Source organism: Cupressus sempervirens, chromosome 2, assembly GCF_028749045.1.
Source record: "Cupressus sempervirens isolate cs-2001-9-10 chromosome 2, ASM2874904v1, whole genome shotgun sequence".
NCBI lineage: Eukaryota > Viridiplantae > Streptophyta > Pinopsida > Cupressales > Cupressaceae > Cupressus > Cupressus sempervirens.
Window position 1 is genome coordinate 185,908,678 of NC_143119.1, and position 26,722 is coordinate 185,935,399.

General features: G+C 40.7%; 1 protein-coding gene across 2 annotated transcripts in view; it reads right to left on the reverse strand.

The window, feature by feature from the left end:
* LOC149571698 (P-loop NTPase domain-containing protein LPA1 homolog 1-like) overlaps positions 1-26,722 on the reverse strand; it is a 262,301-nt gene that overhangs the window by 203,504 nt on the left and 32,075 nt on the right. For both annotated transcript variants that reach the window (XM_089813117.1, XM_089813118.1), the window contains exon 3: positions 15,872-16,087. In XM_089813117.1, the coding sequence (XP_089669243.1) occupies positions 15,872-16,063 (192 nt within the window). In that variant the 5' untranslated portion in view covers positions 16,064-16,087. The remainder of the gene's footprint in view (positions 1-15,871; positions 16,088-26,722) is intronic.

The window sequence follows — 26,722 nt, forward strand, 5'->3', positions numbered from 1 at the left end:
ACAATCATGATCTGAAGTTGTACATATACCATCCCGAAGAACCTTCCCGAAGGGGCCCATCGGCTACATAACAATTACCGACGAAATCACCCCATTGGCTACTCAATATTTACCGACGACATCAACCTGTTGGCTACACAATATTTACCAACGACATCATCCCCCCCAAAAGAAAAAGTCGTCTCCAGACGACAATTACAAAATATCCGAGATAGATTAACAAAACAGAATACATTAACTGACTCACTACAACAAGATAGATTTGTTTCTATCACACCACTTTCACATTCGTTCTGTGCCTGCACCAAACTGGTCTCCAAACCACGTTGCATCTGTAGCCTCTACTAACACAACACTGTCTCCTTAATCAAGCTGACCTTGATAGCCACCCGTGCTACTTTCTCTGCTTCCAACTCCTGGGTACCGTGAGCCAAGTGTCACTATACTGTCTTCAACTGGATGATCAGCTCCTCTCGAGCTCTCTATGCATCCACCCAGACAACTTCACGTCCAACCCCTACTCCAAGTGCCTCAAAGCGTAACACCCCTCTCGAAGGGCTTGCTCCATTGATCTTTCCACCTCTGGCACACTATGCCTGCTGCAGCTCCAGGTCTCATCAACTGGTCACACTTCCCACAACTGATCCGAAGAACCTTCTCAAAGGGGCCCGTTGGCTACATAGCAAGAACCTTCCCGAAGGGGTCCGTCGGCTACATAACAATTACCGACTACATGCTAATCTACCCGTCGGCTATTTTATAATTTTACTGACAACATCATCCCCCCCAAAAAGAAAAATCATCTCCGGACGACAATTACAAAATATCCACCCGTGCCGCTTTCTCTGCTTCCAACTCCTCGGTACACTGAGCCAAGTGTCGCTGAACTGCCTTCAACTCGATGATCAGCTCCTCTTGAGCTCTCTATGTATCCACCAAGATAGCTTTACGTCCAACACCTAGTCTAAGTGCCTCAAAGCGTATCACCCCTCTTGAAAGGCTTGCTCTAGTGCTCTCTCTACCTCTGGTACACAGACACTCTATGCTTGCAGCAGCTCCAGGTCTCATCAATTGATCGCACTTCCCACAACTGATAACTGCACCGACTGAGGGTCTAGGGGGCATTGCCCCTAGTGGGGTCGAGGGGTAGCGTCCCCACCGCCAAGACCAAATTAGCCCTCTCAAACCCACAAAAAAATCCGTGGAACACACCATTTTTGTCATTTTCTTCCGATTCCACACTTTTTCTGGCAACTACTTATGTTTTACTACCTGTTTCTGTCTTTCCCTTCCCTTTGGCATCATGGGTTACTCATTCTGAACTATTTCAATCTGTCGACTTTTTTTCCTTTTTTTTAGAAAACCTCTTGTCACCCTTCTTTTGTGTCTATATGGTGGTCTCTCTCTATTATGTTACAACCTCGCTGCCAATGTACAACTACACAATGGATTGCTTCTGCCATAGCCCTAGTCTTCCTGCTACCGTATGGCCTCCCCACTCCGAATGTTGCTACCGTATGGTATGGTTCTCCTGCTACCAATGTCTGTCTGAGTAAGTCGTACGATCTTTCTCCTTTGCTGTACGGTCACCCAATCTCCAAGCAATCTGGTTGTATGGCCATATCGTGCTCTTACCTTTTCTGCAACTTTCCTAGCCATGGTTGCATGGTGTGTCCTGATTTATTCCCCTATACTCCAAGTCCGTATGACATACCATGCACTGGATGGTCGTACAGTGTACCCTCCTTTTTGCTTTCCTTAAGTCGCACTCGTATGACTGTCGTACGGTGTAATGCTTAGATATGGCTCCCCCTTCATTTGCTTGTCGTACGGTACCCTCTTTGGTTGTACAGTACTTTTCATGTCTATACAATAGGCATTTATATGGTCGTACGGTGGTGGCTCCTTGTTCATATGATATCCTAGCTAATTCGTACGGTCCTTTCTTGAATCCGTACGGTTGCTTTGTCTAGGTCGTACAGTACTTCCTTGCCTGCTTCTAAAAGGTCGTACGGTGGTAGCTCCTTGTCCGTACGGAGCCTCCAGTCTAAATGGTATTTTTCCCTTGCCCTATGGTACACCTCTAGGTCTCTTCCTGCGAATTCCCAGTCGTACGGTGTATTCTTCTCTTTTTCGCGTAAGTTAAAGCTCTCTCTTCTCCCACCAATATGTTTTTTGGTTCAATATCATCTTCGAGGTTCATGGTTTGTACTGTGGCCTCTTCCTATTTTATCAGCTTATCTTCACTGAACGTATGCGCTGGTGTTTCATCGACCTGCGCTTCTCCTTCCTTTAGTTCACTATATTCCTCCAGGAACTCGTTTCTTCCTTTTTCTTCTTCAACGCCCAACATGTTGCAACTCGGGAAGAGTTCATAATCCTCCATCTACCAGTGAAATAGTCCGTTCACCGAATCTAGGTCATCCTCATTTGACCCTCCTTCCAATCTCAATACTCCCTCTTCATCAGGTTCCATTCTCTTCTTCCCCTTGTCATCCCTTCCACCTTCACCTTCGAAATCCAATGACACCACCTCCTCGCCTACCATTTGTGTGCAGGTCGATTATGAATCTTTTACCTCCAGGCTCCATTGGTAGGGTATTTCTTTTTCCAATCATGTTTTGCTTGTACCAACCAACTCCGTCCAAGAATAGCGCCATACCCTCTTCTTTTCAGTGGAATGACCATGAAATCCAATAAAAATAGCTGCGTTCCAATAGTTACCGGTTGCGTCATCAAGGTTCCCAACGGTTTGATCCCGTGCTAGTCTGCCGTGAGCAACTGGAATGTTGGCGACCACAACATAGGTTGTCCTAACTTCTTCCAGGTATCTTCCAATAACACATTCACGCCTGACCCTCCGTCCACAATTGTGTCTGTCAAAACAGTTCATAAAATTCCCATTTCGATGACCACCGAATGCCGTCCGGATGTAAGGGCTAGCAACATTGGGTCCTCTGCTCTTGCTCCACTTTCCTTCTCCCTTCCTTGTTCCCCTGGTAATTTAGCAATTGGAGCGATGTTTGTGAGTGCCAATCGAAGTTGAGGCATTGTGAGCAGTAGATCGTTTATTTTGACTAGTACTTCAGTTTGTAATATCTGTCATATGATGTTCTGTTCCACGCAATTCCTTGCAAAGGTGCCAATAGTGTGCTTCAAGTGTGTTTTCTCCGCCTGCATTGCTTTCTCAATTTCCACCCGCGCTTCTCCCAATCTCTTCTTTTCTTCCATTGGGTCGGGGTACAATTTTGCTTGTCTCCGTGTGATTTCTAGAACCTCCTCTTCATCCATCCCGATAATGATCAAATTTACTCCTGATTTCAAGCACTTGGCATCTTCATGATCTCCCGGATCGCACCATCTGCATAACCATTTTGGTGTGTTTGTCGATGTACAGTTCCATGCAAAGTGGCCCCACAAATTGCATGCTCGGCATTGAACCATCGAGCGGCCATTCACATTGTACTGAATTCGGCTACAGCCCCCATTATTATTGTTGGTATTGTTGTTTGGCCCTCTTCTATTGTTTCTATACCCACCCGAAGTGGCACCATCACTGCTGGTGTTTCCGCTCCCTCCTAACGCAGAAGCCTCCTAAGTCAGGAGCACTTGTTGAGGTCCTCTCATTTTCATATCGAATGGGCATTCTTTTATGGAATGTCCCATAATTTGGCAAATTTCACAGAACTGGTTCTTCAGACAGGATCCCTTCGTGTGACCTTCTGTCTTGCATTCGATACACCATAGCTCGTTTCCCTTCGTCTCTTTCTACACATCCTTAAATTCATTCATCATTCTCATCATATCCTTCTAGAGAGCTCGGACCTTCTTGCTGCCCTTTTCGTCATCACTACTATCCTCTTCCGAAGACGCGTAATCTGAGTCAAATGAGCTATTTTTTTCTTCTTTTTTGTTCACTCTCTAAGTCCATCGCCCGATTGTATGCTTCAGTGTATGATGATGGTGGCACAATCTTCATTTTCTTCCTTAACTGCGGACGTAGTCCCTTAATGAACCATCACTTTTTTAGCCCATCTACCGACTTACTTTCCATTTTATTTCTTAATTCTTTGAGCTTTCTGGCATATACACGGACGGTTTCATTTTTCCCTTGCTTTGTGGTGTAGATTTCAACTACGATTTCATTGTCGTCACGCAACAATTAGAACTCGATGATAAACTCCTTTTTAACGTTCGCCCATGTAGTTAATTTCTGGGGATCCGCATTGGCAACCCAATCAATTGCTACACCACTTAGGGTTGCTAGAAATTGTCAGACCCATTCATTTGTGTCAGTTACGCCATTCGCAATCCAAATTGTTTCGCATGTCTTACACTGTCTGATTGGATCGGCCGTTCCATCACCATCAAACTTTGGCAACTTCTCCTTTGATCCTGCCATTATTACTTGATTTCGTGTAGGGGTGCTATTTAGTACTGCTCCACCAGTGTCGTTCAGCACTGCTCCACCAACGTCATTAGGTACTGCAACACTAGTGTTGTTCTGCACTCCGACACCGGCACTCTGTATTCCAACAGTGGCACTTTGTATTCTGACACAGGCGTTGTTTCAAGCAGTCTTATTTCCAACAGCTGCATTCTTTGGTGAAGAAAGGTCTTCGTAAGGCAAAATTGTCCGTTCTAAAAGTATATCACAGACGAAGAGTTCACTCCACTCCCGTGCTCCCTCAGTACTCTGAGTCGTGCGAGTTAATTCCCTTCCGTCTGGATTCTCTTCCCTTGGCATATACAAGTTGAAAAATTACTCCCTTACTTCTTCCACCAAATCCAACCGTTGTCGAGTCTCTTCTAACAAATCCTCGGTGCTTCGATGTTCGTCAACAATTTGCTGAAAACTCCGTCTGTGCTCAGCCTGTTGTGCCAAAATTAAATTTTCTTGTGTGGTGTGTATTCCATCTTTTCCCTTTATCTTATTTCTATCCTTGTTAAGCTGATTTGGCATTAGTCTTCATTCCTCTGCCTTTGTTCTAGGTCCATTGGGCAACGGCGCCAAATGTTTACCGTATGGGGTAAGAGTTTAACGCATATAGACAATAGACAAGAATATGTAACGCAGCAGTTACTCTTTTTATTATTCGCATATATGCCAAAGAAATTACATAGTGCTTCCAATGATGATTACAACTATGGTCCAAAGTTGTACATACACCATCCCGAAGAACCTTCCCAAAGGGGCCCGTTGGCTACATAACAATTACCGACGACATCAACCCGTCAGCAACTCAATATTTACCGACAACATCAACCTATCGGCTACACAATATTTACCGATGACAATTGAAGGCCTTTTCCTTGTTTTAGGTCAAGAATACTGTAAAGTCCCTATTGCTCGACTAGCTGCCCTGATATTGTTTCCAGAAGCATGTTTTATCCCATTGCACCAATACCAGTAAGGACCAAGTCACACAACACATGACTAAAGTAAACGACAATGCTTGAGAGATCAAATTCCTAAAGGCAAACAATCACAAAATCATGTAAACATCTGGCCTCACCTTGGCATATACAGGTTCAGAAATTCCTCCCTTACTTCTTCCACCAAATCCAACCGTTGTCGAGTCTCTCCTAACAAATCCTTGGTGCTTCCGTGTTCGTCAGCAATCTGCTGAAAACTCCATCTGTGCTCAACCTGTTGTGCCAAAATTAAATTTTCTTGTGCGGTGTGTATTCCATCTTTTCCCTTTATCTTATTTATATCCTTGTTAAGCTGATTTGGCATTAGTCTTCATTCCTCTGCCTTTGTTCTAGGTCCATTGGGCAACGGCACCAAATGTTTACCATATGGGGTAAAGAGTTTAACGCATATAGACAATAGACAAGAATATGTAACGCAACAGTACTCCTTTTATTATTCGCATATATGCCGAAGAGATTACATAGTGTTTCCAATGATGATTACAACCATGGTCCAAAGTTGTACATACACCATCCCAAAGAACCTTCCCGAAGGGGCCCGTTGGCTACATAACAATTACCGACAACATCAACCCGTCAGCTACTCAATATTTACCGACAACATCAACCTATCGGCTACACAATATTTACCGACAACAATTTCAGGCCTTTTCCTTGTTTTAGGTCAAGAAGACTGTAAAGTCCCTATTGCTCGACTAGCTACCTTGATATTGTTTCCAGAAGCATGTTTTATCCCATTGCACCAGTACCAGTAAGGACCAAGTCACACAACACATGACTAAAGTAAACGACAATGCTTGAGAGATCAAATTCCTAAAGGCAAACAATCACAAAATCATGTAAACATCTGGCCTCACCTTGGCATATACAGGTTCAAAAATTCCTCCCTTACTTCTTCCACCAAATCCAACCGTTGTCGAGTCTCTTCTAACAAATCCTCAGTGCTTCGATGTTCGTCAGCAATTTGCTGAAAACTTCGTCTGCGCTTAGCCTGTTGTGCCAAAATTAAGTTTTCTTGTGTGGTGTGTATTCCATCTTTTCCCTTTATCTTATTTCTATCCTTGTTAAGCTGATTTGGCATTAGTCTTCCTTCCTCTGTCTTTGTTCTATTTCCATTGGGCAACGGCACCAAATGTTTACCGTATGGGGTAAGAGTTTAACGCATATAGACAATAGACAAGAATATGTAACGCAGGAGTACTCCTTTTATTATTCGCATATATGCCAAAGAGATTACATAGTGCTTCCAATGATGATTACAACTATGGTCCAAAGTTGTACATACACCATCCCGAAGAACCTTCCCAAACGGGCCTGTTGGGTACATAACAATTACCGACGACATCAACCCGTCAACTACTCAATATTTACCGACAACATCAACCTATCGGCTACACAATATTTACCGATGACAATTGAAGGCCTTTTCCTTGTTTTAGGTCAAGAAGACTGTAAAGTCCCTATTGCTCGACTAGCTACCCTGATATTGTTTCCAGAAGCATGTTTTATCCCATTGCACTAGTACCAGTAAGGACTAAGTAACACAACACATGACTAAAGTAAACGACAATGCTTGAGAGATCAAATTCCTAAAGGCAAACAATCACAAAATCATGTAAACATCTGGCCTCACCTTGGCATATACAGGTTCAGAAATTCCTCCCTTACTTCTTCCACCAAATCCAACCGTTGTCGAGTCTCTTCTAACAAATCCTCGGTGCTTCCGTGTTCGTCAGCAATCTACTGAAAACTCCATCTGTGCTCAGCCTGTTGTACCAAAATTAAATTTTCTTGTGCGGTGTGTATTCCATCTTTTCCCTTTATCTTATTTCTATCCTTGTTGAGCTGATTTGGCATTAGTCTTCATTCCTCTGCCTTTGTTCTAGGTCCATTCGGCAACGGCGCCAAATGTTTACTGTATGGGGTAAAGAGTTTAACGCATATAGACAATAGACAAGAATATGTAACGCAGCAATACTCCTTTTATTATTTGCATATATGCCGAAGAGATTACATAGTGCTTCCAATGATGATTACAACCATGGTCCAAAGTTGTACATACACCATCCCGAAGAACCTTCCCAAAGGGGAAGGTTGGCAACATAACAATTACCGACAACATCAACCCGTCAGCTACTCAATATTTATCGACAACATCAACCTATCGGCTACACAATATTTACCGACGACAATTTCAGGCCTTTTCCTTGTTTTAGGTCAAGAAGACTATAAAGTCCCTATTGCTCGACTAGCTGCCCTGATATTGTTTCCAGAAGCATGTTTTATCCCATTGCACCAATACCAATAAGGACTAAGTCACACAACACATGACTAAAGTAAACGACAATGCTTGAGAGATCAAATTCCTAAAGGCAAACAATCACAAAATCATGTAAACATCTAGCCTCACCTTGCACATATTTGTTTAAATAAGTAATATAGATGTTCAAAGAGGATAGACCTCTAATATCAATCTAGTACATACAACCTCTCAGACTTGTATAGAACTTGTCAATTAATAGATAACATTAACATACTATCTGCAATTACAATTCGCAAATACTATTTTGGTGTTTCCTTTAGCACCTATGTATGTTACTTCTCTTAAGAAATGGGTACCTCAAGTTCTTAATGCACCCACAAGATATGGTCATACAAAGATTTTTTTTAGATGTATATCAGAAAACAAAACACTTGTATCCTTGAGAATTTTTTCCCCTTTTAATGACAAATGCTCATTTAAGGTTTTGCTTTTTACACAATCATAGTTAGCAGGAACATTTTTTTTCATTGCATTTTACTCAAAAAAAATCTTGAATGATACAAAAGAATCAACAATGAATGTGCCACAAAGTGTCATGTCCCCATTTTGGAGGCAATTTGATTTAATTAATTTAATTAATTAGGTTGTCCAAAATAATGAATATTTTGTGAGGATGACTAATTAATTATTTTAATTAAATAAATAAGTGATATTAAGTTAATTATTTATAAAGTTATCAAATAAATAAATATTAAAAGGTAACTTTATATTTAATTAATTTAATAAAGTGACTTGAATTATAAAATATTTTTTATAAAGTCACTTAATAGATAAAATAAAATAATGTTCTAGAAGTTTCTGGAGAAAGTGGAGAAAAAAAATAAATAGGCACCCCAGGCTTCATTCTAATCATCCAGTTGTTTATTTCTCTCTTGACATCAAATTGTGATTTAGTCACATAGTCTATTGTGGAGCCAAGTGGTTTCAGATAAGTCTATTGTGGAGCCAAGTTGTTTAAGATAGTCAGTTGATCTTTGGGAACGAAAACTCCCTTGGATTAGCATAACTGAGGAAGTGAAATATCTTCTGAAGGGTTGCACATTTGGAGGTGATACTTCAGTCACTTCAGCTAGGGCATCATTGAGCCTAAGGCCATTTTCAGCATTTCAGCATTTTAGGTGGCGTTTTTAGCAGGGCCGAAATTATTGGAGGTCATTTCTAGCAGGTCTGAAATTATAAGAAGCCATTTTAAAGTAGTCCGAAAAAAGCAGGCCGAAAAAGCAGAACCGAAAAAAAGCAGTCCAAAAAAGCAACTCTGAAAACAGCAATCCGAAAAAGTAGTTCGAAAAAAAAAAACGGATCTGAAAAAAGCAGTTCGAAAAAGCAAATCCGGAAAAAGCAAGCAGAAAAAGAAGATCGGAAAAAAGCAAAGCAGAAGGGGCAGCATTGAAGAAAATTATTACAGCCATCTACAATCAGGTTCTTCACTTCTCATTTGGCATATTTACTGAGAAATGTAGGTTTTCAACTGAGTACCAAATATAGCTTCAGCACTTCACTATTTCACATTGTACTTGTCTTTGTTTGCCATTTGGCATTATTGGTATCAAAGGAAGGCTAGGATTTTGCAATTGAAAGAGCGTTGTAATTTTTAGACTATCTATATTGCAAACCTAGAGTTGATGATCAGTTTATTAGTTTGCATTCCAATTGTATGACAAAATATCAATTGGCTGTAAATTCTCTTTTTGGCATAAATAATGTTATGATTTTGTATACTAAGTGTTTATATTAATGACACTTGGTTGCAAGTGCATTAATGCCATCTTAGGTTGCATCCAAAGTATTTGTCATAATTACTAGTTGCTGTAGCTGCATATTGCAAGTAGTTAAGTCACATATTTGTATTGAATATTGTCAAAATTAGTTGCACATTCATGTTAGGTCATTGTTTAGACAATCTGGAGTCTTTTTTGTAAGCCTTCTCTTTGATGCAAATCGAAACAAGAGTTATTGCAGCAATCTGAAAAGTTATATCAGTTATATGACCCCTTGTATGCAAAGTGTTTGACAAAATTCTCCGAGCCTTCAATCAGCATTTTAAGGTCGGAATTGAGCAGGATTATTACAGTGGTATCAGAGCTTGCTTGCAAAGTGTTTGACGAAATGTCAAAAAACTGAAGTATAAAGATTTTTGGTGTTTGAATAAGTTATAACCTATTGGAGTTATTACAATGGTATCAGAGCGGTTTCCTGCCAGCCTGATTGGGTTATTTTAGATTGAATTCAATTATCAGTATGGCTTTAATAGGAGACAAGGATTTGGAAGAAAGAATGCACAATGTAAAGAAGAAATTAGATTGTCCATTTCAACAAACAGAGGACCTTCTAAGAACTTTGGAGGAGTTGGAAACTTATTTAGGCAAGTTTGATCAGTCAAGACCTGATGCTATGCAAACAGCTTTATTTCCAGCATTTGGTTCGTTGGTTAAGCCCCGATTATTGAGACATCATGATGAGGTAATAAGACTTACAGCTCTCTCTTGCATTAGTAAAATCATGAGGATAATAGCTGGCCTTGATTCTTATGACGATCAAATTATGAGAGATACTTCATGCCATGGTAAAAAGCTTCGAAAAGTTGGACAACATCCAGGACCCTTATTTCACATAGAGGGTAAGATTACTTGAAGTATTTGCGAGGTGTAGATTTGAAAATATTATGCTGGCAATAGGTTGTATTGGTGACATTCGCAGGATGTTTAATACATTTTGGAATATTATGGACGAGTTTCATCCTAGCAGGGTATTGGCATCAATGCACTCCATCATGTTCACAATCCTGTTTGAGGAGGATGAAATTTCTAAACTTTTGGCAAAAGACTTATGGTATGTTTGGACAAAAGAGAGGAATTTGTCACCTATGGCAAATACATGGTTAAAGAGCCTGATTGATAGGCCTAAGGATCGTACCTTCCCTATGACAAGCAGAAACTTGTATGAGGAGTTTAACAGACATGCGGATTCGATACAAGGAAACATTAGCACATCTTCAGGTAATGGTTTATCTGCATCATCTTCACAGACAGAAGGGGTTAGAGATGTTGTGCAGGTTGAGCCAATTGCATCAGAAAGTGATATCACAAGCACACCGGATTGCGTGATTGACACAGATAGTGATTACATTACAATTGGGCTGGATGAAGTTACAGCAGTTGGGGATACTGTCGTGTTTAAGGCTAGTAGCTCTTCACTTGGTTTGGCAAGCTAGCTGAAGACAAGGGACAAGGATATTGTCGCAGCTTTATCTCATCATGACAGGATGCATAGATTGATTGAGAATCACATTTGGATGATTCAATTGCAGGAGAGACAGAAAGGAGTCACAAAAGGTTCTTCTTGTGTTGACTTACAGGCGATTAGGGAAGGAATGGGAACGATGAAGTTGAGTTATTTACATCTTCTATCAGATCGTGACCATCTTCTTAGCCTTGTCGAAGACTATTCAGATGCCTTGAGGAGGGAGGAAGAAGTTGACAAGCTTTCTCGCGAGCTTGAGGACACCCAAGCTTCTTTGGTGAATACTCCATTGGCATTACAGGACTGAGAGAGACATGGGGATAAGCATGCAATGGAGTTGAGTTTAGTTTCATCTTGCACTCCTGATACTCAGCTTTCTACGGCACGTAAATCATATGTGGTCGTTGATAATGTTGTGAGTTCATTTTGCATTCACATCCAGGATAAAGGGACAATGTCAAACAGGTATGTGGAGTTAGTTGGTATTGGTCATATTACTCAGTTGAGGAGTTTGCTTGAGTTACCAGCTGATTCTAGTTTACGGATATGGACTCGAGATTGTTTCATTGGCGTTTGGGATTCAGTTGACTGGAGATCTTTAACACTTTTTGGTAACAATGATTGTTTGGGTGCTATCATGGATTTGATTAGCAGATTGCACGGTGTTGTTTTTTCTTGTGCCAGTAGCTTGTCCGATGTTGGTATTAGTTTTTATACACCGGTGTTGGGCTTTGTTCATATATCCAGTCGACCATTCTTGCTGGATTGTGTTGATGATCATTCATATTTGGCAGTGTGTACAGATGAGTCCCAGGATCATATTGGCATTGATGACATCCAGAAGGATGCGGTGGGCAGTTTTGAAGACTTAGTTTCCTTGGCAGTTTCTTTTGGTACAGAGGAGTTGGATAGCGGCGCTACAGTTTTTGATACTCTGTATGTTGATATGAGCTTTGGAGTTGATTCGCAAGATATGGATGGTAATACTCTAGAGACCAGTAACCCTGAGGATACTCCTTTAGACAGTGCGTCAGACAAGGTTGGTAGGAGACAATCTAGCCAGTGCCATCATGTGTCTAGTCAGTTGAGAGTTAGTAAGCGAGACATTGCTATAGCTTGCCAGCATTTCGATGTTGCTCGTCAGTTGTTAGCAGTTTATGGATGGGGTTCTCCTACTAGTGATGAGCAAGGAGGCAGTTATCTTTCCCTGACAGAGTTCCACTCTTTATGAGAGGCTATGCGGATTCTGAGACAAAATTATATGCAATTGGTAGCCGACAGAGATTATCTTACGGAGTGGGGGAGTACAGCATACGATGCATTATTGGCCAAGGAAGATGAAGTGAGTGAGCTTACTCAGCAACTCGAGGTGACTTATGAGATTCTTGAGCGTACACAGTTGGCTTTCGAAGAGTCACAATTTCATTTGGCTAAGGTGACCATGGAGTTACAGCGACTATAGTCTTTACCAGATTCTGTACAGTCACAAGCTGTGGTGTCTGGTGATCCGAGGATGTCCATGGTCGAGATTATTAGAGACAGTGGAGATGGGGATGCATCCATCCTTGATACTAACATTGGCATATCGGGTTCGTTCCCACTAGAGTCAAGTTCAGTTGAGCTGGGTGCTGCAGCAGATTGTTGTGGTATGCCTAACATGGTGGTGGCGTCTAGTACTGATGGCACGGAGACTAGAGATGTTGTATCAAAGATCATGTGTGATGTTGGTAAGCCGGCAGTTGGCATGGTTCCTGCTAGTAATACTACTCCCTTGGCGATGTCTTCGAAGGTAGTAGTCAGTTCCAGCTTGGTTAGTGATCGATTGCAGTTAGTTTCATCTGGATTGCAGTCTGAGCCACTAACTGAGATTGGCGCATTCTATCGGCATTACACTGTGAGGTATGCTCATCAATTTACCTTTGATGACCATGTTGATGAGATGATGATACGGAGATGTACTTTGGTTCCTAGTGCTTGTCATCAGTATGGGACGGTTTGACGCCTCGAGATGAGAGTTGTGATGGGCATGACATGGCGATAGGTTCTGCAGTTAACAGCTTGATAATACATGACTTAGAGCAGGAGTTTGGGAGTGATGCTTTAGCGGTTGTTGTTATTGATTCTACTCCTTTGGCTATGACATCTCTTGACTTAGCTGGTGATCAGTCACAGTGGGTTGTATCACTTGTTTATGGTGAGCTATTGACTGAGGTTGGTTCTTTTTATCAGCATTATACTACAGGGTATGTGCATCAGTTAGCCTTTGATCCTTGTGTTGAGAAGTTCATGGCAGGCAGATTTGGTTTGGGTTCCATTTCTTGCTGTTTATCTTGTGATGTCTTTTCGCCATCAGCAGTGCATGGGAGTTATGGTTATGAAACAGTGGTCGTTGATCTGGAGAGTTGTGTTGACTGCAGGAGTTATACAGTGTGTGGATTCTCCATACTTGGTACAGTTTCATTTGGGAATGTTCACCGTTGTTGCACAGTTGGATTGTACATTCCGTATAGGCCAGTGGGATGCGTTGATGGTATTTACTGTGTTGGCAGTTTGATTTGTCCACTTTACTTGGGTTCTAATGTTCTAGGAGTTTGTCTCATGGGTTTCTGACTGTGGCAGTTGTGATTTTGGAGTTTGGTTGAGCTGTAATTGTCAGTTTGATTATGGATTCCTCTTGGTTATATTGCAGAGGATATTGCAAGAGCCTATGTTAATTGACAGTAGTATAGTTCATGATTACATTTGGGATCCAGGCGGATTGATTGGTTTATTGTTCAGCCATTGCTTGGGGACAAGCAATTTTAGGAAGGGCGGACTGTCATGTCCCCATTTTGTAAGCAATTTGATTTAATAAATTTAATTGATTAGGTTGTCCAAAATAATGAATATTTTATGAGGATGACTAATTAATTATTTTAATTAAATAAATAAGTGATATTAAGTTAATTATTTATAAAGTTATCAAATAAATAAATGTTAAAAGGTAACTTTATATTTAATTAATTTAATAAAGTGACTTGAATTATTAAATATTTTTTATAAAGTCACTTAATAGATAAAATAAAATAATGTTCTAGAAGTTTCTGGAGAAAGTGGAGAAAAAGAATAAATAGGCACCTCGGGCTTCATTCTAATCATCCAGTTGTTTATTTCTCTCTTGACATTAAATTGTGATTCAGTCACATAGTCTATTGTGGAGCCAAGTGGTTTCCGATAGTCAGTTGATCTTTGGGAACGAAAACTCCTTTGGATTAGCATAACTGAGGAAGTGAAATATCTTCTGAAAGGTTGCACATTTGGAGGTGATACTTCAGTCACTTCAGCTAGGGCATCATTGGGCCTAAGGCCATTTTCAGCATTTCAGCACGCATTTTTAGCAAGGCCGAAATTATTGGAGGTCATTTCTAGCAGGTCCGAAATTATTGGAAGTCATTTCTAACAGGTCCAAAATTATAGGAAGCCATTTTAAAGCAGAACCGAAAAAAAAAGCAGGCCCAAAAAACAATCCGAAAAAGCAGTTCGAAAAAAAGTAAATCTAAAAAAAGCAGTTCGAAAAAGCAAAATGAAAAAAGCAAATTCAGAAAAAGCAAGTGGAAAAAGACGATCAGAAAAAAGCAAAACAGAAGGGGCAGCATTGAAGAAAATTATTACAGCCATCTACAATCAGGTTCTTCACTTCTCATTTGGCATATTTACTGAAAAATGTAAGTTTTCAACTGAGTACCAAATATAGCTTCAGCACTTCACTATTTCACATTGTACGTGTCTTTGTTTGCCATTTGGCATTATTGGTATCAACGGAAAGCTAGGATTTTGCAATTGAAAGAGCGTTGTAATTTTTAGACTATCTATATTGCAAACCTAGAGTTGATGATCAGCTTATTAGTTTGCATTCAAATTGTTTGACAAAATATCAATTCGCTGTAAGTTCTCTTTTTGGCATAAATAATGTTATAATTTTGCATACTAAGTGTTTATATTAATGACACTTGGTTGTAAGTGCATTAATGCCATCTTAGGTTGCATCCAAAGTATTTGTCATAATTACTAGTTGCTATAGCTGCATATTGCAAGTAGTTAAGTCACATATTTGTATTGAATATTGTCAAAATTAGTTGCACATTCATGTTAGGTCATTGTTTAGACAATCTGAAGCTTTTTTTGTAAGCATTCTCTTTGATGCAAATCGAAACAAGAGTCATTACAGCAATCTAAAAAGTTATAACAGTCATATGACCCCTTGTATGCAAAGTGTTTGACAAAATTCTTCGAGCCTTCAATCAGCATTTTAAGGTCAGAATTGAGCAGGATTATTACAGTGGTATCAGAGCTTGCTTGCAAAGTGTTTGACGAAATGTCAAACAACTGAAGTATAAAGATTTTTGGTGTTTGAAGAAGTTATAACCTATTGGGGTTATCACACAAAGATTCCAAAAGAAAAGTTCTTTTGCTCAAACAAATTTCAATTTAAGTTGCCCTCCTATAGCCCACTCAAAACCAGTACAACATTATATATTAACACAAAATGAAAGCAATCTAATTCTTTTTTAGTTTGCATATGAATAATTTAATCAACTTCTCTTTCCTTCAATGACAGTGATATTAGCTAGTTCTCTAAATCATAGATCTACAACCCACCATCAAATATAATGAGGTTCTGTAAAGGCTTACATAATTCAGGGCTATTTCATTTCATCCTCATCACTTTAAAACATATTTTTCATTTAAAAAGTCAAGCATCCTGTGTAAATATGAAAAAAACTGGATCTACAGCATCCACTCTAGACCTGAAAAAAAAAAATTTTAAGTAGAAACATCTTCAATTCTTCATGGCAACTAATATTAGCACAAAACTATGAAAGTATAAATTACCTTGAAAGCATGTCGTGGTTTGCAACCCATCAACTGCAACGTGCTTTGCAAAATTGTACGAGTGTAACGAAAAGATTGATTTACCCTTTGTGGAATCAAATATGGTAATTTTTCATCTTTCTCTCTATCTTGTGAATCATTGTCAATTACAATTATGGCGAAAATATTCTGTAACTGTGTCATTATGTCCATACAGAGTGCAGCTTCTTTCACAGTCTGAGAAATGAATTAAGTAGTTAGAAAAGAAAAAACAAGCTTGTTATGTCATATATTCATTGGGAAGGAAACCATGAAAACAAAATGGAAAGCAAACAAATCAATAATCTTGTATAAGTTATTGGTTGACTATTGTGTGAAGGACCATAAAACTCACTAGCTTCTAATATTAAAAAAATGATTTGCACTTGATCTTGCAAGCACGTAAAAATCCGTAGAGTTCATTCTCAGTAAGTCAATGGGTAATGAAGATACGATGCTATAGGGAAAACGAAAAGACATGAAATACAAGTTACTAGTTCTTGTTTAGAGAATACAAAATCAAAAATAGCAGATTCAAGGAAATATGTTAAATCAAACACAAAGGCTACAACGCAGACTTGGACCATATTTTTCATCAATCATTAGAACAGTTTTTCTTCCAAACTCTGCAACCAAAATGAAAATCCCCAACTTTGGCGTTTAGTATTTAAAACTGGTCTTATGTGAAACAAGGCCTTAGTTTCAACTGAGAAACACAGTGCACAACAAAATACATACCATTCATTATTTAACTTGCAATAAAAATAGGGCAGGGTCAGACAGGATCCCTTTGCATCACTTCTCTCCTATGGCATGAGGGCATTATATTGAATCATTCCTTGAAAGCTAAGTTGTCAGTATGCCTATAAGAAAGAGTAAGAGATATGGGTATGCCAACAGAAATTTTTCTCGAGCTTTTTTTTTTTTTTTTGCGTATTACTTAATCTTTGATTAATATCAAACGCCAAAATTGCAATATATAGATAGATAGATAGATATTATTTAATCATTGCTTAAAGCCAAATGTCATAAAAGTTACAATTATAGAATTGCTAATCCAATAAAAATTGATAACAGAATTTTGTGAATCATCGGGACCTAGTTGTATGCTCAGTAGAATCCATACATAGAAAAATATATTTGAAAGGGGATGAATCCTATGATCCCACCTCTTAGCAATATATCTCTCATGGAAGTTAGAGTCTTAGAGCACATGAGGGAATTGAAACATGTGAATTAACTAAGTAAATGTCCTTCAAAATTTCGGGGGAAAAGGAAGCAAGTACAAATCATTCAGAAAATAACAGTCAATCAAATACTCCACAAATTAAGAAACCTTCCTTCCTGCCTCGTCAAAACATTATAGTAGAAGCAGAACCAAATCATCTTCCTCGCAGCACCGAAGAGCTAGTAGAAGTTTATTCAAAACTAAGTCCTGAAACAAGGAGGAATGTATCTTTTAGAGAGTCCTATGAAGCCGAAAGACTAGAAGCTCCTAGTTGAGAGAAAGAACAACCTAATAAAACCCTCAAGCACAAAGATAACAAAGTCACTATTCCAAATGTTGATGGTTCTGGCAAAATCACAGCACATAAATGGTTGGAGAAATTAAACACATTCTTAAATCTCAATCCCATGAAAGAAGAGGACGCAATCCAATTTGCCATCTTACACCTTGAGAAAGTAGCACATGGTTGGTGGTGTTGTACTCAAGGATATGAAAATATCACTTCCTATGATGAATTCTCACAGAAATTGATTAAATGATTTGATCATAAACATCCCCAAAGTGATTTCAGAGAATTAACTCAACAAAGACAAACAGGATTAATCAATGAATACATTGAAAATTTTCAAAATCTATCTACACGAGTAGATAGGTTAGATGAGGAAAAACTAACCTACCTATTTGTAGAAGGGTTAAAAGATTCAAATAAAGGATTAGTATCAGCCTTCAAGCCAGCTACCTTGGATGATGCAATTGAAACAACATTGAATGTAGAATCATCAGCCCGAACAGAAAAAGAGGTAGATGAGCATATAAGGCACACACATAGGAGAGAAACTTACCCTAAATCTCATGAAGAGCTCGAGTTAAAGAACAAAGAGAATCCATATTACTGGTGTAAGAAACCATGGCAGAAAGGACACAAATGCCGTAAGGAGGATTTAGAGCTTAAAAGATCATGCCATAGATGCAAGGAAAGATACCAACCAGGTCAGAAATGTAAGGGTGAAATTCACCAAATTGAAGCAACAAAAGAAGACGAAAGGCTCAACAAGAAGGCTAAGTATGAAGATGATGATGGGGAACACCTAACAGCAGTGGACCTCACTTCGTAAGATTCTAGGAACCTAAATTGCTTAAGGACAAGCAGATTTAGGAGGGGTGGACTGTAATATCCCCTCCTAGGTTGCATAGGTACCTCCGCCCCCCCCCACTCCGGACCAAGATAAGTTCAAACCGGTTCCAAGTTCGAGTCCGGTTCGAACTTGGTTCAACAAGGGTCCTCTTTTCTCAAACCTACTTTAAACTGGGATTCGAACCCAAGCGAACCACCTCCAAAAAATCGAACCCAGTTCGAACCCGCTGCTACGGACGACATTTTAAGGATTTTATTTGCAATTTTGTATAATTTTTTGGCGTCCATGTAACCTAAAAAGCTGTTATTAATTGGTTTTGTGCCCTCTCATTGTCATTTTATGTTTCTAAATAGGTTATTTTGTCTTAAAGGAGAGCACATAAGTTTTTGAGCAAGCATCTAATTGTGCAAGGAGGACTTTGAAGATTGATTTGTTGGTGTTCTTCAAGTGTTTGTGCATCATTCATTAACATTTGCAAATTTGCAATGGCTGGAAAAGGTAAGATCTTATTCCATTTGCTATTGTTTTTGTTCTAATTTTTTCATTTTTTCATTTCTCTTTCAATCTTCATATGTTCTTGAATCTTTTCCATTATTCCAAAATTTGTCATTTTCTTGCATATAAATTATGAACATGTATCTAATTTCTTGCCATAGGGAAAGGAATGTCATCTAACTCTTCATCAATAGGCAACACCAAACAAAGAATGGAACCCAACTCTAATTCTCCTCTATGGAAGTATGTTGACATTATAAAACCCCTTCCAGGAGGTGGTGCATTCCATTGGAGATGTCGGGGATGTGGTGTAGAAAGAAATGGTTCTTATTATCGTGTGGTAGGTCATTTATGTGGTTATACAGGAAGAGGAGTCAAGAAATGCCCTAGCAAAAAAAGTGCCCCTATACCAAATCAAACTGTGTTAAAATATATTGAAGAGCATGAGGCAGCAGAAGAGAGAGGATGTAGGGCAACAAAACTCAGTAGCAATAAAAGTAAAAGAGCAAAGCGAATGCAGCCCCCCCAAATGTTATAGTACAAGACCACCCCTTCTTCAGTACTGCAACAGACACTGACATTGAAACTATGCCCATTGTACACAAAAGAAAGGGGCCACTAGAAACTTCTTTTCAAAATAAGCGCTAGGAAATTGTTGACATTAAGGTGGGAAGATGCCTGTATGCAAATGGGTTGTCTTTTAATGTTGCCCACTCTCCATTTTGGAAGGACATGTTGAGGGGTGCCAATGAAGCTCCAAAAGGGTATTGTGGCCTGAGGTATGAGAAAGTGCACACAACCTTGTTTGATGATGAGGTTCGACGGATTGAAAATCAATTGAAGCCCATAAGGGACTCATGGATTTGTTTACCGTGCGGGGTAAATAGCTTAATGCATACAGACAATAACAAGAACTTATAACAACAGTACTCCTTTTATTATTCGCATATATGCCAAAGAGATTACATAATGCTTCCAATGATTACAATGATCTCGGATGGTGTACATACACTTCCCGCAAAACCTTCCCAGAGGGGTCCGTCGGCTACATAACAATTAACGACTACATGCTAATCTATCTGTTGGCTATACAATGTTTACCGACGAAATCAACCCATCGGCTACACAATATCTACCGACAACATCATCCCCCCAAATAGAAAAGACGTCTCCTGGCGACTTCAGAACTAACAAAATAGGAGACAACAACATACAATATAGAAATAATATATACTAGAGAGGAGGTTATGTCCCGAAAGAGTTTTTGTTGCCTGTGCAATTCGTGCACTTGATCCGTTCAGATGTGCAAGTCCTTCTGAGTCCGCGTATTAACCTCTATGGCTTCCTTCAGAAGAAGTACTACGTCCATAGCTTGAGCCTTAGCTATTTGCAATTCCTGCTCGGCCTTTTCCTTGTCCCGCAACAGTGTTGTACGCTCAACTACCCACGCTGCCTACTGGCTAGTCAAGTCCACAATTAACTTTTCTCTAGCCTCCCTCTCTACTATCAAAGAGCTCTCAGCTGTGATCTTTTCTGATGCCCTATCCGCCTCTGCACGCCTGTGAGCATAATAGACTTTTTTATACAACCCCACTATCTCGTGCGCCAGCTTCTCCATTGGACTGTTGCACGGTCCCAACTCAGGCTCAGTGACCTAATCAGCCAACATCTCTGGTGTCTCAACTGCTGGCCAACCCTTGTCCTCAAAGCAGGAGCAAAACCGCTTAGGAAAAACTCCCCGAATATACACCCGGACCAAATGCAACTCTCTCCAGCAAGTCAAGGCCTGCAATGCAATAGTGTGTCCTTTCTTTAACACAACTCACATGGCTCTAAGGTAGTCCCTACATCTATCCTCATCTAACCCATAATCCTCCTTTGCCACATCGTCCATCGTCCATTCCCCATCACTATCCATCTCTACACCTCACCTGCGGCCACATCCACATCTAGTGCTACCTCCTCCTCCCTAGGCGAATCCGCGGACTATGGAACTGCCACCTCTTGTGGCTCTGATACGACAACTAGTCTTGGAGAGACCCCTCCATGCCTCGGGGACTGAATGGACATACCGACCTCTGCAGGTTTGAGTTGGAACTGTTGCCGCAGGAATGCACTCGCTCTATCCATCACCTCCATCCTCTCTAGCTGTGCCGTCTGTGCTGTCTGTGTCGGCTTAATGCTCTCATCTTGCTGTGTTGGCTAAACTAACTATGCTAGTTGTGCGTCCGCCAAAAAGGACAAAGAAATAGTGACCACAGCATTAGAGCCAATCACATCTAATCGAACCTAGCACTAGTAACTCTGCCATCTCTGAGGCTGGCTCTGCTAGTGCAACGAGGCCTGGCGAACAACTCTGGGAAGGCAAGCCTTAGTCGTGGCCAACGGTGGAACATCTGTCGTGGTCGTTGGGGAAACATCTGCCGCCGCCCATGGAACAACATCTGCCACCACCGGTAGAGTCATAACGACCAGCACATGTCGCTGGCCAAACGGAGGAATGATGGAAGTGGTGGAGGTCAAGTGTGCCAAGGTTGGCAACTGAGGAGGGGTGAAGAATGTGGACTTGTTGCCTGCTGCGTCGCTACCAACTTCCGCAAAAGTACTCTCTTCCTCTAAATTGGCCCCACTGCTTTCTGAAGTGTCCTTCCGTCTGCTATCTGTCTCTGTATGCCTCCAATCCTTGGAATACCTTCTTCTGCCCGGCTGCTATTCCACCCGTGTCCAAATGTCTCCAATAGAATATTGGAGGCTTTCTTGACGCCAACTTTTCCCTTGGTGGAACCTCAAAATCATCAAGTGGTACTTGATTAACTGCTACCTCCAAGAACAACCCAATGGCATGGTGTGACATGAAGAACGTCAGGTGTTAGAGTGTCATAAACTCCTCCATCCTATCGATGAGAACCATGGCCCAATTGTACAATATGCCATTCATGAATGCAATCTACGGCAAAGTTATATCCGACGCTTGACTTGCCCCTGTCAACCTGCTTTTGATGACATCCATGATATATCTCCAGTGGCCCTCCCGAATAAAATCTCTCTGAAGCCCTCTGCGCTTGGCACCCTTAACCACTGAGTCCATTTCCTCTGGCGCAAGATCGCGGCCTACTAATTTCACCCACTATTTTTTTCGCTCCTGTGATAGCTTGCAGTTCTTGATCTCCACTTTCCGACCTCCTTGGCCAGGGATGCCAAAAAACCTAGTGAAATCCTTCGGTTTGAAAGAAATTGTCATGCGCTACTTCTTGTACAAAATATACTAGTTCTACTGCTCCTATTGTATGATTCTATCATGGTTTGCAAAACCGATTCAAACAATCAGATGGAAAATACTAGAAGCTGTATGGCCCAATGCACTTGTGCTCGTACCAGAATTTGTTTGATTACCTCTGTGTTTGGAGTTTCTTGCCACCATTTTCGACACTCGTTGTCATTCAGTCCTTCAAACTAAACTGTAAGGTGTGAGAGGTCAGCCCTTTTTGCTTCTTACTGCTAGATGTCATTGGCCCTGCAATTCGAATTCCGAAAGCCAAGACTCTGGTATTCTTCTCCATATTTGTCTTCAATTGGTTTTTCCACTACTTCTTCTTCCCTGCGAATTCCATAATAACAGTTTCTTATGTTACCTCTTTTATGTGCCAAAAAACGGTTAGGGTTTGTCGTCTTTTCCTCTTCTGTCTTCCCATGGATAATATGCCTCGATATATTTTCTAGTTGCTTCTTTCTTTTCCTCCCACTTATTCTTCTTCTCACTTCTTGTCCGACACCAACCTTGATTACGACGGCCTGATATGCAGCAATGTTTTCTTCTCTGCTCACTGTTAAAGAGCTCGCTTCACCTGCCAGATTAATGGCGTAACCTCCGCCCCCCCCCCCGCAATGCTTCGTGCAAAGTCTATCGTTGGAAATAAACAGTCTACAATCTGTTGTTAACACTCTCTCCTTCAACGTTGTACTCCGCAAATGTGAGGTTTGCAATCTTTCGAATGTAACTTCCCTCACTGCCTCCAAATTTATCCTAATACCAGATGCCAACGTGTGCGAATTGTTGAGGAACAATCATGTCACCAATTTTGAGGCTTTTGAGGTTTGCTGGCAACTCTTCCGTAGTGGACTATCCCCTTCACTTGAAAGTGGGTCGTCTGCGCCACATTCACCTGTTGCTTGCAAGAGTTTAAAATGTATCCGCAAAAGGTTAAAATGTAAACATTAGTAGCGGGAATTGAAAACTCATGCAACAGAGATTAAAACACCGTCCGTGCAAATCATAAACACCTCCGTCGAAGTCTAACACCATTTGCGGAAATACCACAGCGAGGCACAAGTGTCTGCAGACACGCGTCGATGGGACACTTTGTGTCTGCGGGACACTCAATGTCCGCAGAAGGTGTCCACGAAACAACCCGTCCATGGGACAAGTGTCCGCAGGGCACACTTACACTTTTTTTTTCCTCTTTTTTTTCTTCCTCACCTTTTTTTTTAACTCTGCCTGATAGGGCAATTATTACTTACTTTACCTCGTTGTCGCTCCTGGTAAATTTTTAGCTTCGATCCATTGATGGCCTCGGGAATTTCCTGCTCGTCCAGCATCCATAATTTTATTGCTCCGTTGTCAGCTACTTCCCAAATTTGGTATGGCCCAACCCATTTGACTTTAAACTTGCCTGGTTTGATTTCGTTCCGTCTGTCATACTTCAACACCAGCTGTCCCAATTGGAACTTGTTCAACTTCAGGTGTTTATCATGCCACGCTTTGCGCCTGTTCTATGTCACCTTTGTGGCCCATTGTGCCAATAGCCGCTTCTCGAGTTTGTTCAGATTATGCAACCTTTCCCTCAAGCTTAACATGTCGCCTAACTTATTCTCCAACGCGATCCTCAAACTCAATATCATGAATTTTGCTGGTACCATTGCCAAACATCAACTGAAACGGTGTGTCCTGTCATCACTTTGTATGTCGTGCGGTATGCCCAGAGGGCAGAGGGTAGTTTCTCCTCCTAGTATTCACCTTCGATCACACGACTTGTAGATGATTGCTACCAGGTTCTTGTTTGTAGCCGTAGCATGTCCTTTTGCTCATGGGTAGTACAGACTTGATAGAGAATGATATATCTTGAATTCCGTCATTAACAGTTTGATGATGTGATTGACAAAATGCCCTTCACAATCACTCGTTATTTGAAGTGGAAGCCCATATCGAGTGATTATTTGTTCATGGATGAATTTTGTTGTACTGACCGCTGAGTTATCCGATACAACCCGTGCTTCCACCCACTTTGTCAAGTATTCTGTAGCTAAAACTATATATTGGTATCGGTGCGTTCGGCTTACTTTCAAGGGTCCCACGAAATCCAATCCTCATCGTTCAAATAATTCCTGCGCATGTGAGGGGTGTTGCGGCATGAAGTCTCTCTTTAGCGACTTTCTAGCCCTTTGACAAGTATCACAACTGACAACTCATTCCCGCGTGTCGTTGTACAATGTTGGCCACCACAGTTCTGCCAGTAATATCTTTCTTGTCGTGGTATCAGGTCCCATATGTCCTCCTATTGGGCCCTCGTGTGCTTCCTTCAATACTTTTGGTATTTCCTCCAACACACACCGTCGCAGGATGTGATCCAGCCCCATCTTGTACAGTAATCCATTAATCAATTGAAATGTACAACTCCTTAATACCAATTTCCTTCTTTCATTCTATGGCATCTCCCTCGGTGTTTATCTCGTGGCAAGGTACTCCCCAATACTCATGTACCATTTTGGCAATACTGCAATTTGAAATAACTGTGCATCAGGAAAATCATCATTCATGTCATCGTCCGCTAGTTCACCTATTTTAATTCGTGACAGATGGTTTGTGCTGACATGATGCTTCCCGAGCCGGACACTGATCTTGAAGGTGAATTCCTACAACAAAAGTAGCCACCGGCCGATTCTTCCTTGGATAACAGGTTTATTTACCAAGTACAACAAGGCCTGATGATCTACATAAAACACGAACGATGTTGCCAAGTAATGTCGAAACTTCTGCACTACATAAACCATTCCTAAGGCTTCCCATTCTGTTGTACTGTAGTTTTGTTCTACTTTTCACAGTAGTTGGTTGGCAAAATATAACGAGTGATCTAACCCGTGGTTACCTATCTACACCAGAGTTGCTCCTATTGCATAGTTGGATGCATCTACGTGAACATGAAATTCCTTGTTCCAATCCGAGTACACCAAGATAAGTACTGTGGCCAATCATACCTTCAACCCTTCAAATGACTCATTCTGTCCTTTCTCCCATTTGAACAATTCCCCTTTGGATGTTAACCTATCTAGTGGATATGATACTTTGGCAAAGTTTTTGATGAATCTTCTATAATATCCTATGTGTCCCAAGAATGACTTTACCTCCCTAACATTTGTGGATGGCTACATTTCCATTATCACTCTGACTTTGTCTGGATCTGTTTTCAATCCCTCCTTGCAAACTATATGTCTGAGTAATTTTCCCTGCGGGACCATGAATCTGCATTTCTTTGGATTCAAAGCGAGGTACGCCCTTCAACCTCTTTACATGCATTCGCCCAACGCCGTCAGATGTTTGTGTTCGATGCTGAATACAGACCAATCATTCAGGAATGCTTTGAAATTTTCGACAGACATTTTGTCGAATATGTGCAGTATGATTCTTTGGAATGTCGTCGACGCATTGCACAAGCCGAATGGCATTTTGTTGTATGCGTACACCTCGTCTTCTACCACAAATGTCATTTTCAGCTTGTCCTCTTCTACTATCCAAATTTGATTATATCCCGAGAAACCGTCCATAAATGAATAAATCTCATGTCCAGCTACCTCCTCCAATATGTTGTCTGTGAATGGTATCAGGAAGGGGTCCTTGATCGTTACTGTATTGAGACATCTGCAGTCGACACATCTTGATTTGGGTGGTATTCTTTTTCAGGGATATGACTATGGGTGACACCCATTCACTTGTTTGGACCTTAAAGATAATACCGGCCTTAAGCATTTGGTTAATTTCTTCTGTAACCCGCACAACGTAATTTTTATTCATCCTTTAAAGTCGCTTCCGTACGGGCACTGCACCTTCAACCAGCGGGATGCGGTGAACACACAACTCCGACGGAACTCCTCTCAAATCCTTATATGTCCAGGTGAATACATCTTTGTATTCCAAGAATATTTTAAATGCTATTGCTTTTAGTACTAGATTCCAGTTATCCCCCACCAGTATGTTTTTTGGTTCGGCCTCATCTCCCAAATTCATGGTTTGCACTGTGGCTTCGTCATATATTATCTGCTTTCCCTCACCGAATACATGTGTAGGTGTTTCATCCAGTGGTGCATCCCCTTCTTTTATTTTCGTGAATTCTTTTTGAAATCTGTCTCTGTTCTGGCCTTCCTCTATCGTTAGTATGTTACAGCTCTGGAATAGCTCATAATCCTCCATCTGCTAGTGAAATAATCCGTTTACCAAATCCAAATCATCGTTCGTCAATCCACCTTCTAACCGTATGACTCCTTTCCAATCTAATTCCATTCATTGCTTTCCTTCATCCTCTTCTTTGAAATCATACGAGAGCTTCCTCGCCCACCATTTGTGTGTAAATCAATAATGAATTTTAGCCCTTTGCTTTCTAGTGATAGTGTATTCATCTTCCAGTCATGCTTAACCTTTGCTTGCACGAGCCATCCATGGCCCAGAATGGTGTCATATCCTCTCCTCTTCAGTGAGATGATGACAAAATCGAATAAGAATGGTTGTGTTCTAATAGTTACTAGTTGTGCCATCAGGATGCCGAGAGGTTTGATGCCGTGTTGATCCGCCGTCAATAATTGGAAGGTAGGTGGCCACAACGTTAGTTGTCCCAACTTCTTTCAGGTATCTTCTGGTAACACATTCACGCCTGACCCTCCGTCCACAATTGTGTCTATCAGAACAGTTCCTAGAATTCCCATCTC